General features: G+C 46.4%; 1 protein-coding gene across 3 annotated transcripts in view; it reads left to right on the top strand.

The window, feature by feature from the left end:
* GDPD5 (glycerophosphodiester phosphodiesterase domain containing 5) overlaps positions 1 to 14,378 on the top strand; it is a 175,526-nt gene extending 161,148 nt beyond the window's left edge. For 2 of the 3 annotated variants that reach the window (XM_083609922.1, XM_083609923.1), the window contains exons 14-16: positions 989 to 1,071; positions 11,791 to 11,903; positions 13,798 to 14,378. In XM_083609922.1, the coding sequence (XP_083466048.1) occupies positions 989 to 1,071; positions 11,791 to 11,903; positions 13,798 to 13,913 (312 nt within the window). In that variant the 3' untranslated portion in view covers positions 13,914 to 14,378. Of the gene's footprint in view, positions 1 to 988; positions 1,072 to 2,781; positions 2,797 to 11,790; positions 11,904 to 13,797 lie in introns of all 3 variants that reach the window. The other variant, XM_083609921.1, reaches the window with a different exon arrangement.

Here is a 14,378-nt window from a genome sequence, read left to right as displayed (position 1 = left end):
ATGGAGCTGATAAACAGCTGCCCTGGACACAGAATTGACCTGCACTTCCATGGATAGCTGAGAGTCCAAAATGACTCCCAGGCTGCGCACCTGGTCCTTCAAAAGGACAGTTAAAACGAAAAGCCTGCCCTGGACACAAAAGAAGGCTTTTCATTTTAACTGCCAGGTTGTTAAAGTTCCCTTGCACTTACAGGGGCCAGTTAGCAAAATCCAGATGAGTATTGTAGTGGAAACATTTGGTAGCCACCAGGGGGAGGAAAGAAGCTCTCAGATGAGAGTCTTTTATGCATTTTTATTTTCTGCCCCTCTTGCATCGGCAGCTGTGTTAGAGAAGTCAAGTTGCTGAAGCTTCTTTTTAATTGAAGGTAGGGTAAAAGCCTTTAAATATCTAGGCTTAATATTCACTTATAAACTCTCCTGGACCACCCATCTACAATCTGCCTTTCTCGCCGCAACCACGACCTCCAATGCCATTGTCCGATTTTACCACCAGAAGGGCGGCAAACACCCTCCAGCAGCAATTCAAATATTTAATGCCAAAGTTGTTCCTAAACTATTATATGGCTGTGAAGTATGGACTACAGCAATATCAGGTAACTTGGATCGCCCACTTCATATGTTTCTGAGATCTCTTTCCGGTGTTCCGAGATGCGTCTCAGGTGCAGCCCTACGACTTGAGTTCGCCCAGCCCTCAATTGTAAAACGAGCCTGGTGTCGAGCCATCTCCTATAGCTCCCACCTACTAGCATCGGATGCTCGAATCAGAGGTGGTTTTTCCAATCTGATTCTAAGAGATATTCATAATTCCCCTTGGAAAACTACAATTAACCTCAAACTCCGCTCTCTTTTTAATCTGAATTGCAAAACTGTTCTTAAATTAGAGTGTATCAGTCCGGCGGCCCTACCTTCAATTAAAAAGAGAAATATTATTTTAATTATTGCGTTAAGCCAACTGCATCCTTGTCTCCTCTTCTTTTTCCTCTTCCAGTCTCCGGACGAATACTATCTCATCTGGATAACCGCCGACCTCGTTTCGTTCGTCGTAATCGTAGGAGTTTTTATATTCCAGAAGTAAGTAGCTGGGGACAGTGGTTTTGCAGAGTTATTCTTCGCCCCCCGCAAAACAACAACAACAAACCCATGTCTGAAAAGGCACCTTTAAGGGCAGTGGAATATTTTCAGCAACCCTTTAGAAGTTAACCCAGCTCCTACAACGCAGGACAAATGAGGCTGGCACTCCTTTGAGCTGCCACCCTGTGCCACCCTGGTCCTGTAAGTAGATTGAGAGTGCGAGGGTTGAATGGGGAGAGACGTTGTAGCAGGGAGAAATTCCCAGGCCCTTTTCTCCTGCTCAATTCTTACATCTCCAGGGTGGTAGGGCACAAAGGAAGTGGGCACCACGCCACATCTGTAACCAAGACACCACCCAAAAACGTTGAGGGAGGGAGTTGGCATGAATTTCCCCCACATGTAGAAAGCTAGCATGTCAGGCTTCTTAGACATGCTGACACACCAGTTTTCTACATGCGGGGATTTTAATTGTTATTATTTCACATGCTGTCTGCACCATCATTGCTGAGGTGATCCGGCAGGAGTGAAACCCCATGCCTCTCTAAATAAATCTTTCGGGGTGGTCCGTCCTGGGCTCTGGAGTGAGATTTAGACGGAGGTCAAGGGGTCCCCCAAATTAGTTGTAGTGAGTTCACGGCTGAGCAAGGACTTAGCAAGGGGGTCATGAATAACACAGGATTTGTTAGCATGATGCCTGGCACTCTGCTGTTTTCCTATGTAATTCTTGAGGCCTGGGAAGTCACAGTAAGCCTGTAAAAGATGCTGTGTTGGAGTCCCGGGCATGTAGTCAGAAAGAACTCAGAGGAGAAAAAATACAAAGCCAAGATGAAGGCTCTGGTCAGCTGCTGGTTTACTTGGTTTACTTCAGGAAGGCCCAAAAGAACAGCAGGCCGGCACCTCAATCCGGGCACCTTAAAATAACCCACTGCCAGGTTGTGTTGCCGCAAATTATGCTTTCTCCCTTCCACAGCAGCGAGGCAGATTTGGCCCGGCGGATTTCTAGCTGCTGATCCGTAGCCTTCAAATCCAGCGTAGAAGTAACATCCTAAAGATCCACAGAGTGGGGGGAAGGAGGAAACGTAGGCAAAATTCTTAGATGCTTTGAAAGAAGAGAGGGCAGCAATTTTTCCACCCTCCCGTCTAGCCAGGGTAGGAGACGAGAGAATTGTTTTCCAGCTGCGAATTCCAAGAGAGGATCTGAGGGCAGTTTGCTGAGTAGAATCCTCTCCCACAACCCCTTTTCGAGCAAAGTTTGGGCAAGCGATATCCACTCAGGGTGCCCTAGGTCAGGGGTGGGGAAGCCCCACAGGTGTTTTTTGGACCCCAAGGTGGCCAGGGATGATGGGAGTTGTAGTCTAGCAACATCTGAAGGGATTCAGGTAGCTGACACACTCTCACCTGGGGTTGGGGTAGAACGTCTTCTCCCAGTTTTTTGCAGCGAGTTGGACGAGAGGGGATTGGCCCAGAGACCCAATGGGACGGATTCTGAGTCTTCCACACCAGCAGTTAAATCTCCTTTGCCCTGACTCTGTATTGGTAGTTTTGCTCCCTGGGGAGGAATGATGGACTTCTAGGAGGTGCCCTATTCCTCCTTGGTTTATTTTTCTTACTGCTCTGACCTTGTTGCATGTTCCTCCTTTCTCTCTCTCTCTCTCTTTCTCTCTCTTTCTTTCTCGCTCTCTCTGCTGCTGCATTTTGGCATCTTTACAGCTATCACATAATCAGGTAATTTCTGATGCCTTCTTCCTCATCCCACCTTTCGTCTGTTTCGTTTCCTTCCTTCCTTCCTTCCTTCCTTCCTTCCTTCCTTCCTTCCTTCCTTCCTTCCCACCTCCCTCAAAAAAACCAAAAAAACACCACTGCAAAATTGGGTTAAAAAGCAGGGTCGTTTCCAGAAGAAACCCTCTAGAAGTTAAAAGTAAAAAAAACAGAAAGAACGACCCTCCAGCTCATGAAACGTACTAAGCGGGGATTTTCCTGCCCGCGGAACTGGGATTTGAGTGCACTCAGCAGCCTCGGTTTGCAAAACTCCAAGCGTCCCTGACGCCGGCAACCCCTGAAATGTGTCCTGTTTGTTTATTTAATGTGTGTTTAAAAACAATAGAGAGTTGGAAGGGACCCATGGGGGTCATCTAGTCCAACCCCCTACAATGCAGGGATCTCAGCTGAAGCATCCATGACAGATGGCCATCCAGCCTCTGCTTAAAAACCTCCAAGGAAGGAGAGTGTGCTATCTTCCAAAGGAGTTCATTCCATGGCTCTTACAGACACCATTTCCAAGGGAGGCCGTATATTCCACTTTTTTTCTCCAAGGATCTCAAGGTGGTTCCCCACTGCCTCCTCATTTAATCCCAACAACAGCCCTGCGAGGTAGCTTAGGCTGAGAGGCAGCGACTGGCCCAAGGCCGCACACAGCGAGCTTCCCCCTGGCCGAGTGGGGATTCCCGGTATGGCCCACGGAGGACCTTCAGGTCCATAAATAGCAACACCCTAGAGGTCCCTAAGGAAGTCAGATTAGCCTCAACCAGAGCCAGGGCCTTTTCCACACTGGCCCCAGCCTGGTGGAATGCTCTGTCTCATCAGACCAGGGCCCTGCAGGATCTGATTTCTTTCCGCAGGGCCTGCAAGACAGAGTTGTTCCGCCTGGCCTTTGGCTTGGAATCAACTTGATCCCCTTCCCCTCTTTCCTTTCTCCTTCTGTGATGGAACTCCCATTTGGGGACTTCCCTGGCTTTTTCTGGCCCATGTAGGACCAGTCTGGATAGTTGGCCTTGGTGAAGACTTGACGTTTTCATCCCCCAAAAAGTTTTTGATTTGAGTTCCTACTGAAATGAGGCTGCATTTTAATTATAATGTTGTACAGTGGTACCTCAGGTTACATGCACTTCAGATCACAGACGCATCCGGTTACAGACCCCGCTAACCCAGAAATAGTACCTCGGGTTAAGAACTTTGCTTCAGGATGAGAACAGAACAGTGGGAGGCCCCATTAGCTAAAGTGATGCTTCAGGTTAAGAACAACGGACCTCCAGAACGAATTAAGTACTTAACCCGAGGTACCACTGTATTTTAATCTTGTTTTTAAGTTGTATTTCAATCAATTGTTTTTATACCAGTGTTGGCCGCCCTGAGCCTGGTCTTGGCTGGGGAGGGCGGGATATCAATAAAATTTAATAATAATAATAATAATAATAATAATAATAATAATAATAATAATAATAATTTGAACCCATGTCTCTCTGAGATGCTAGTCTGGCACTCTTAATCACCACACCACCGGCTCTCAGTTTATTGATTGGGAATATTTATGCCCCACTGTTCATATAGCCTCCTAAGATGGCCACTAACCTGGGTCAGACAAATTCGTGGCGGACAGGGCTATTGAAGGCTACCAGGCAAGATGGCTTTGCTCTGCTCGGTTAGAGGAGCAATGCTTGTGGAAACCCATTACAGGAGGGGAGAAGGCTCTTGTGTTTGAATCCTGCTTGTAGGTCCGTCCCCCCCCCCCCGGACACCTGTTCAGCCCCAGTGGGAACAGGACGCTGGACTAGATGGGCCATTGGCCGGATTCAACAGACTCTTCTTAGCTTCTGACTCACCAAGCCTGTCCAGTACACACAAAATCACCTTTAACAACAACAACAACAATTTATTTATACCCCGCCTGTCTGGTTGAGTTTCCCCAGCCACTCTGGGCGGCTCCCAGTCGAGTGTTAAAAACAATACAGCGTTAAATATTATAAACTTCCCTAAACAGGGCTGCCTTCAGATGTCTTTTAAAGAGAAGATAGCTGCTTAAAACTGGCTGTGCACAGTGCTGGATTTACGTATAAGCTAAACAAGCTATAGCTTAGGACCCCACTCTCTTGGGGAGCCCCAAAAAATTTAAAGGGGAAAAACCTGGATGTCCATTTCCAAAATATAAGATAAAAAACGAATGAAATAAAACCTATACACAGCAACAGTGTTTTGTGTTGTGTAGGCTCCTATGATGTAAGTCATGGGCCCCGTCTGCTCCCTAAAATATCACTGTTTCGCTCCTTTCTATATACAGGGTGCCTACATTCTGCATGGACAGGTTGCATGGCAACATGTACAAATGGCGTTAGATACCTATTAGGTCCATAAAAAGCCATATAGCATATATTCAACACAAAAAACCGCTATAATTTGTTGTTGACAAAGGACAGCTGGACATATAAAGGGCCACATTACCTTCAGTAGCTTAGGGTCTCATCAAACCTAAATCCGGCCCTGGCTGTGCAGGTTGGCCTTTAACTCAGCCTCCTCCGTCTGCACCGCCGGCCATCAGGCATGATGGGAGTTGTAGTCCCAAAATTCGGAAAGGCACCAAAAAGGGAGGGGAGGTGGCTTTAACCCCTTGTGTGCCTGCACCGTGAGCAGCTGAGGTTTTTCTTCTCGGCCACATTCTGCTGAAATGGAGGCTGCCTCTTATGTCCCCAACCCATTCTCATTTTTTCAGTTGGCCCCTGCGGTCGTTTTTCTTCTCTTCTGGTGAGCATTTGAAACCTGCTCCCCCCAACCCACCCCATTTTTGCAGCCAAGCCCCAATTCCTCGTTTTTGTTGTTTACCCAAGCGTTCCGTCTCCACACATTATCTTCCAGCAACTTTGGGTTGTGTTACGGAGAACCATTCTCATCAGTCTGTCTCTGCCTTTCCCATTTTTTAAAGAACACAAAAGTTTTCTTTTCTTTTTTTTTAAAGATAAAGTTTCTGTGCATTGTCAGTGTTTTCGTGGAATAACCGAAGCGATCGTAGGCGTGAGCGGGATTCGAATCCGCTGCCTCGGCTTTCCACCGCTGTGCATTCTGTATTGGAAGACAGCCTGGAAGCGATGTGTAGATCCGACATGTGGGATCTTGCTTGGAGGAGCAAGGGGGAAGGTTGCAGGTTCCACTGGATCCCTCCAGAAAGAGGCACACATGAAAATACGTCTCTGTGTTGTGCATGTATTACCTCTAGATGGGTTCTGAACTTTCTGGGGTTCCCCCTTCCCGCTTCTTCCTCTTTTTCTCTGCAAGGAACAGCTTTTCCACGTTCTGAAGGCACACAGTGAGCGTGCAGCGCTTTTGTAGTTTGTAAAATTATGCTTGGCTCGGAAAAAACAGAGAAAAGCTTTCCTCCCTCTCTCGAACTCGTGGCCCTCCGGCAAAGCTGAGCATTCTGGAAACGCATGAAAGAAAGCGCTTCTTCCTGCAGCACAGGTTTAAAACTGTGGGACTCACTTCCACAGCAGGCTTAAGAAGCGATCAACCCACATGATTTTAAAAAGGATTAGCCCAATTCACAGAGGAGAGGGCTATTACAGTATTTTAATATTTTTTTGGAAGCCGTCCAGAGTGGCTGGGGAAGCTCAGCCAGATGGGCAGGGTATAAATAATAAATTATTATTATTATATATTCTTATTATCGGTGGCTGTGCTGGGAGACAGCGCTCTGTCTCTGCGGTCAGAGGCAGGAACGCGCCTGAATCTCAGCTGCTGGAAAATGCAGATCGTAAAAAAAAAGAGAAAACCTCAAAGTGGTTGCAAGAAGATAAAGTTGTAAAATCGAGAAAAAAGGCACAGCCCTACTGTTAAAGTTAAAAGACTGAATCAGATTAGAATCACCTCGGCTTCTTAAGAATCTGGGTGGGCACGTCCGAACAAAAATGTTTGTAGCAGGCGATGGAAAGAGTGCTGAGGTGACTGCTTGATATGAATAGGGAGGGAGTTCCAAAGTTCACTAAACCAATACGTTCTCACCAATGCGGAACTGGTGTTTTGTGGTGCCTGCGGTTGTGCGAATTCTGCCGTCGTGTAATGGTAAAGGACCCCTGGACGGTTAAGTCCAGTCAAAGGTGACTGTGGGGTTGTGGCGCACATCTCGCTTTCAGGCTGAGGGAGCCGGCATTTGTCCGCAGACAGCTTTCCGGGTCATGCAGCCAGCATGACGAAACCGCTTCCGTGCGACGGGACGCCGTGACGGAAACCAGACCGCACGGAAACGCTGTTTACCTTCCCGTCGCAGCGGTACCTATTTATCTATTTGTACCGGTGTGCTTTCGAACTGCTAGGTTGGCAGGAGCTGGGGCAGAACAACGGGAGCTCACCCTGTCGTGGGGATTCGAACCGCCGACCTTTCGATCGAGGCTCAGTGGTTTAGACCACAGCGCCACCTGTGTCCCATAAGGCGATCTCGTGGGTGGGGAGAGTTGCTCTCGAATCCTGCTCCCCGGTTTCCCCAGACATCTGGTCAGCCGCTGGGAAAAGAGGCTGCAGGTCTCTTCTTCTTTGGCCTGGGAAACTTTATAATAATATAACAATAATTTATTATTTGTACCCCGCCCATCTGGCTGGGTTTCCCCAGCCACTCTGGGGCTTCCCACAAAGACCAAAAATACGCTAAAATGTCACATGTTAAAAACTTCCCTGAACAGGGCTGCCTTCAGATGTCTTCTGAATGTCAGGTACAGTGGTACCTCGGGTTACATACGCTTCAGGTTGCATACGCTTCAGGTTGCATACGCTTCAGGTTACAGACTCTGCTAACCCAGAAATAGTGCTTCCGGTTAAGAACTTTGCTTCAGGATGAGAACAGAAATCGTGCTCCGGCGGCACGGCAGCAGCAGGAGGCCCCATTAGCTAAAGTGGTGCTTCAGGTTCAGTACAGTTTCAGGTTAAGAACGGACCTCCGGAACGAATTAAGTACTTAACCCGAGGTACCACTGTAGTTATTTATCTCTTTGACTTTGCGGGAACAGCAGCGATCGCAGGAAGTAAGGAGAAGCGTTTTGGCTGATGTCATCTTCCTCCGTCACTCATCCCGGCTTCTTCCGCACACGTCCGTGCTTTTATCAGCTCAGCGTCTCCTCCTCCTCCTCCTCCTTTCCTGACCCTCTCTCTTTCCTCCGCTTTTATGAAGAGCAATTCCCTTTGGCTTTTCGAGGGCTGCATTTGACGCGGGTGTGTGTGTGTGCACAATTGGCGTCTTTGCACAAGCAAGCCTGCGCACCACGGCGATGGTGGGGAGGGGAGAGGGCGTGTGTATTGGACCTAACCCTTGTGTGCTGGTCATCATACTGGATTTCTGCTAAATTTGGGGACTGGTGAGCCTTTTGCACCTCCCTGGGCGTGACGGCGGCAGACCAAACTTATTCTGTGTTTTTATTTTGTGATGTTACGTTGTGAACCTCCCGGAGCCCTGCGGGTATAGGGCTCTCTACAAATTTAAAAATCAAAACAAAACACAATAAAATGTCGGGAGCAGGGTGTCTGTAACCTGCGGGTCTCCACAAATAGTGGTACCTTGGTTCTCAAACTTAATCCGTTCCAAAACCAAAGCGTTCCAAAACCAAGGCACGCTTTCCCATAGAAAGCAATGCAAAACGGATTAACCCGTTCCAGACTTTAAAAAACAACCCCTAAAACAGCAATTGAACATGGATTTTACTATCTAAAGAGACCATTGATCCGTAAAATGAAAGCACTAATCATGGTACTGTACTATAAAATAAATAAGACAGTGTTGTAGATGATAAAAATAAAAATAATTATTTTTTCTCACCTGCACTGATGATAGTCGTTGTTTGGATAAGGGGCTTTTATCCATTTGCGCAGTCAATCAATCAATCAATCAATCAGTAGATGAACTGGGTTCCACACAGTCACAAAAGCAAATGAACCGAAAAAGCCTCAAAAACAAAAACGCAATATAAACAGCAAAAACAAAAGCGCCAGACTTAATCCATTCCGGAAGTCCGTTTGACTTCTGAAATGTTCGAAAACCAAGGCGCAGCTTCTGATTCGTGCAGGCACCCTGGAAACAATAGCCGACAACCGCATTGGAAGTTTGGCTTCCGAAAAATGTCTGAAAACCGGAAAACTTACTTCTGGGTTTTCTGCGTTTGAGAACCAAGGTACCACTGTACTACTGAACCACAACTCCCATCATTCCTGGCCATGGGCTGATGGGAATTGTAGCTTGACGTCTAAAGGGCCACCGGTTACCTGCCCCTGAAGTAGGAAGACCCAGCTAGATGGGCGGGGTACAAATAATAAAATTATTATTATTATTATTATTATTATTATTATTATTATTATTAGGAGTTGTAAATGCAAAATTGCTTGCAAGCTTCTCATTCCAGAAGCACTGCGGCCCATTCTCCCAGCAAGAGGGCCTTTTGGTTTCAGGGTCCCCTTGGGGTGGGGATAGAAGCTGGGTGCACCTGGAGCAAAATGCAGACTCCTCTATTTTTGTATTGATTTGCCAGCAGACCTGATGTAAGCACACAGGCCTGTTGAAATCGCATCCGTTGGTGGTCTTAGGTGGGTGATTTAAATGACCACTAGGAGGTGCAAGGAAGACGAAATTGGGGTGGTGTGCGGCTGCTTTGTTTGTGGTTTTGGTGTTCGTATTTAATCTTACGTATGTATTTGATCTTTTGTGTGTGGTGTGTGTGTGTGTGTGTGTGTGTGTGTGTGTGTGTGTGTGTGCGTGTGTGCTTGCACGCAGGCACACACACTAACAATCTGATCAATCAATCAATCAGGGGCACCTTTTTTAGATGGCTTAATTTAAAATAAATAAATAAATGAATTGTTTTTTTAAACATCGCAGATCCGGCCCAAGGTTTTTGCAAAGTCGCTGCTTTAAGTGGTAATGTGAGAAGCCCGGGCCTCTCGCGCTTTGTGTCTAGACTCAAAAGAGCCAGAAATGATTAACTGGAAAATTCAGACTCGCTCCGACTCCTGTTCCCCTTGGTCGGATTAAGTTGCCTGTGCCTGTTTTGTTTTGTTTAGCATCACCCCTCCCAGTAGACCTGAGATCGAATCCTGCTCAGCGTACCTTTTTTTTTTTTGCTTTGCTGGAGGGTGGAGGGTGTTGGTCACTGAGCAGCTGCCTCCTTTTGCAATCCTTTTGCTAACCTCCAGTCCTTTCTCATCTTTCCATTGAAAGCATGTTAATAATAATAATTTTTTATTTATACCCCGCCCTTCCTGGCTCAAAAAACCAGGCTCTGGGTGGCTAACGACAAATTTAAAACACTTAATTGATGCAACAAAAAACAGCATTAAATACAGTATAAAACATGAGTAACAATAAATTCAGAATTGCGGCCCCCTCCCACTAACGCCCCCCCCCCCGCTCCAATTTGAGAGGAGCCAGCCACTGAATCTGTGCTCGGCTCAGCAGAAAAGGCCCGTTCTCATGTTGCCACCCTCCAAACCCCTAATGTAGGGGGCACATGAAGAAGGACCCCAAAGGATGATTTCAGGGTCTGGGTCAGTTCCTATGCAGAATGGCAGTCCTTGACGCATGAAATCCTGCGCTCTTTAAGGGCGGGGAAGTTCATCAGTTTTGCTGGATCAATTAAACTAAATAGCTTTAATTGGTTTTTCAATAAATGTGCCGTTAATGGTTGCTGTTTTGGATTTCATCACGTTATTATCTTATTTTTATTGCATTATTATTTATCCGCTCTGTGCTTGTGGAATGCTCTCCCCAGGGAAGTTCATTACATACCGTATTTTTCGCTCCATAAGACGCACACTTTTTTCCTCCTAAAAGGTAAGGGGAAATGTCTGTGCGTCTTATGGAGCGAATGTGTGGTCCCTGGAGCCGAATTGCCCAGGGGCAAAAAGCAGGTCGTGCTTTTCCCCCCTTTGTTTTTAGAAAGAGGGAAGGGGGTGTTGAAACAAAGCCGCTGAACAGCTGATCAGCAAGCGATTGGAGGGAGATAAGGGACTCTAGAGATAGAGGAGGCTGCCTGGGAGCGGGGAGGTAAAGACAGCAAACTTGCAAGGAGAGGAGTCAGGAATACTAAAACAAGCAATGAGGAGACAAATTAGAAGAAAAGGAGGAGCAAAAAACTGCTCCAGCTAAGGAAAAGACACTAAGGCAAACAAGAGGGAAGGGAGTGTTGAAAGGAAGCAGCTGATCGGTGGGATCGGGAGAGAGATAAGGGACGCTAGAGCTAAAGGAGGCTGCCTGGGGGGGAGGTAAAAGCCCATGGATCCTCCGGATTTTTGCATTGGGTCACCCCAAATTCACCATCAGATCACATAGCATGTCCATGGCTACAGCCTGCACCAAAAAAGTCACGCAGCCACTGTTTCGTGGGGCTGCAAAGGCGCAAAAACGTGGTTACAAAGCATGGATCCACATGGATCCTCAGGATTTTTGCACTGGGCTACCCCAAACTCACCGTCAAATCACATAGCATGTCTGTGGCCACAGCATGAACCACAAAAATCACACGTCCACTGTTTCATTCAGAATATTTTTTTTCTTGTTTTCTTCCTCTATAAACTAGGTGCGTCTTACGGTCAGGTGCGTCTTATGGAGCGAAAAATACAGTACTTTTTAAGGCTCCAGGCGAAAAAGTTCCTCTTCAACCGCACCTTGGGTTGATTCATATTCTGTAGACTTTTAAACGTCTCTGTGAGAAGGTGGGGAGGCTATTGTCTTTCTGTTTTTATAATCATTTACTTGTTTTTATTCTGTGTTTTATTCTGTGAGCCGCCCCTGAGACGGTCAGGCCGGCTTGCAGAGTTTCAAAACAGAAGGAAAACGAGTTTTCTGTCGCTGTGCTAGGAGAATAGCGCAGAGTCGCTTCCTCATGAGTTTGAGAGCCCATGGATTGTGAGCTCCTTGCCTGGAAACCTGGTCAGGCGCATGAAAAGTCCGGTTCCTGACGTTCTCCTTGTCCATTTCAGGTGGCGAATGGGCAGCATCCACAGCTACAACCCAGAACAGATCATGCTAAGCGCCGCCGTCCGAAGGTCCAGCCGGGATGTCAACATCATGAAGGAGAAACTCATCTTCTCAGGTGAGGCAATTCGAGGCTGGATTCCACATGGCTATAACTTGATCTGTGGCAGAGAAGTAACTTCCTGCTATTCTTCGGGTCTTCAATTCGAATCTCGCCACAAATTCATTGTCATGTGGCTAAGGTTAAGCCTTTTTTAAACATTACAGACCCAGCCCAAGTTTTTGCAGAGTTGCTGCTTTAAATGGTAATGTACTTTTAAATAAATAAGGTATACTATTCATTGTATCAAATTGTAGATTTCAGCGGAAGTCTCATAAAGTTCAACGGAAAAAGCAGAAGACCCAGTAGATCGGTTCATTCTCTAGTCAGTTCATGCATAAGGTCCATACATGTATAAGTATTTATACATCAATTTGATTCCCTCCCCCTCTTTCTTTTTTCCTTTCTCCTTCTGTGTTGGAACTCCTATTTGGGGACTTCCCTGGCTTTTTTTCTGGCCCATGTAGGACCAGTCTGGATAATTAGCCTTGGCGAAGACTTGACATTTTTATCCCCCCAAAAGTTTTTGATTGAGTTTCCAATGAAACGAGGTTGCATTTTAATTTTTTAATGTATTTTAATCTTGTTTTTTAAGCTGTATTTCAATCAATTGTTTTTATATTTGGTGTTAGCCGCCCTGAGCCTGGTCTTGGCTGGGGAGGGCGGGGTATAAATAATTTCTTCTTCTCCTCCTCCTCCTCCTCCTCCTCCTCCTTCTTCTTCTTCCTCTTCTTCTTCTTCTTCTTCTTCTTCTTTTTCTTCTTCTTCGTCTCTATTCCACCTGTCTCTTCAAAGAGTCCAATAATCTACACGAAGGGTCGTTACAGTTCCACAGAATCCTTTCACAGAGTCTAAGACAATATGTAATATGTAATATTACAGGATAGTGGATCTTATAGCATAGTAGTGGTTGCTATAAGATCCACTATCCGTAATACAGTGGTGCCTCGCAAGACGAAATTAATTCGTTCCACAAATTTTTTCATCTAGCGAATTTTTCGTCTTGCGAAGCACGAAATCCCATAAGAATGCATTGAAAATCAATTAATGCGTTCCTATGGTCAAAAAAAGTCCAAACAAAGCCAAATTTGGTACAACAAGAGTTTATTAAGTGCTCTTTAAAGTCACACATACTGTAAAGAGCATTTCAAAATTCAAACCCATAAATTTTTTTAAAAAACAGCAGAGTGGCCCAATGGTCACAGAAAATCATAAAAATGAAGAAAAAAACCACACAAGCTTCCAGATTCTTGCAAACCCCTCCCCAACACCAAGTCCTTGAATTCCAAACACCCCAACCCAAAATCCAACCCCCCCCAAAAAAGTTTTAAAAGCTTAACTTACCAAATGGCTGCAAAAGAAGTTTTGGAAAAGCTTCAGAAATCACCAAAGTCTTTAAAAACCTCAAAAAAGGCTACTATGTACGCTGCGTTCTATGAGTTGCTCCTCGAAGTCAAGTCGCAACTGTATTAACGGTGTTAAGAAAAAGGAAACAAACTCGCAAGACGTTTGCATCTTGCGAAGCAAGCCCATAGGGAAATTCGTCTTGCGAAGCAGCTCAAAAAACGGAAAACCCTTTCGTCTAGCGAGTTTTCCGTCTTGCGAGGCATTCGTCTTGCAGGGCACCACTGTATTACATATGAGCCTGTTCTACTGATGAAGCCTAGGATGGCGATACAAGGCTAATATTCCGGAAATCCTTGTCTTAGGCTCTGTGAAAGGATTCTGTGGAACTGTAACAACCCTTCATGTAGATTCTTGGCTTCAATAGGGGGAATTTGAACCCAGACCTCCCAGGTCCTAGCCTGACACTCTAACCACTACACCGCACTGCCTCGCGTTAACCGCAGCATCTATTGAGATCCTTCCCCCTCCGCCTTCTAACACCCAGCGCTTTCTCTTTCCTCCTCAGAGATCAACAGCGGCATCGAGACGACGGACGAGCTTTCTCTGTGCTCGGAGAACGGCTACGCCAACGAAGTCGTCACCCCCCTGGACCACCGAGAAGTGAAGCTTCGTATCAACTGAGGGGGCAGCGGAGGAGCCCTTGGGGGGCTCCGGAACCTTCCGGCACTTCCTCGGTCCTTGCGTGGACTGCCTGGGACTCTTAATGCAACGGACTTCGTGCGGGTGGCCTGGTGCCTCTCTGGGAACTGAAGCTGGACTGGGTTTCTTTGATTTTTTTCTTGTTGTTGTAAATATCCCCCCTTTTTGTGACCCCTTTTCTTGCCTATCATGGGATTGGGGGCGGGTGGGGCAGGATTCGGCATGTTTGCGAGGAGCGATCTGGCGATGGGACCCACTAGAAGATAGCCTTCAAAGGTGTTGCCGGACTACAAGTCCCATCATCCAGGACCACGCATGGCTACAGCTGATGGGAGTTGTAGTCCAACGTCGTGCAGGGTCATGTGATGGAAGGAACCCCACTGTCTTTCTCTCCTCTCCTCAGTGCAGCGATTGTTAGCTGAACTTATTTAAAGATGTATGTTGTGA

The sequence above is a fragment of the Podarcis filfolensis genome (genome assembly GCF_964270895.1).
Source record: "Podarcis filfolensis genome assembly, chromosome: 4".
NCBI classification, from domain to species: Eukaryota; Metazoa; Chordata; class Lepidosauria; order Squamata; family Lacertidae; genus Podarcis; species Podarcis filfolensis.
Note: the sequence above shows the minus strand (reverse complement) of the source record. Positions and strands in the feature narration are given on the sequence as shown.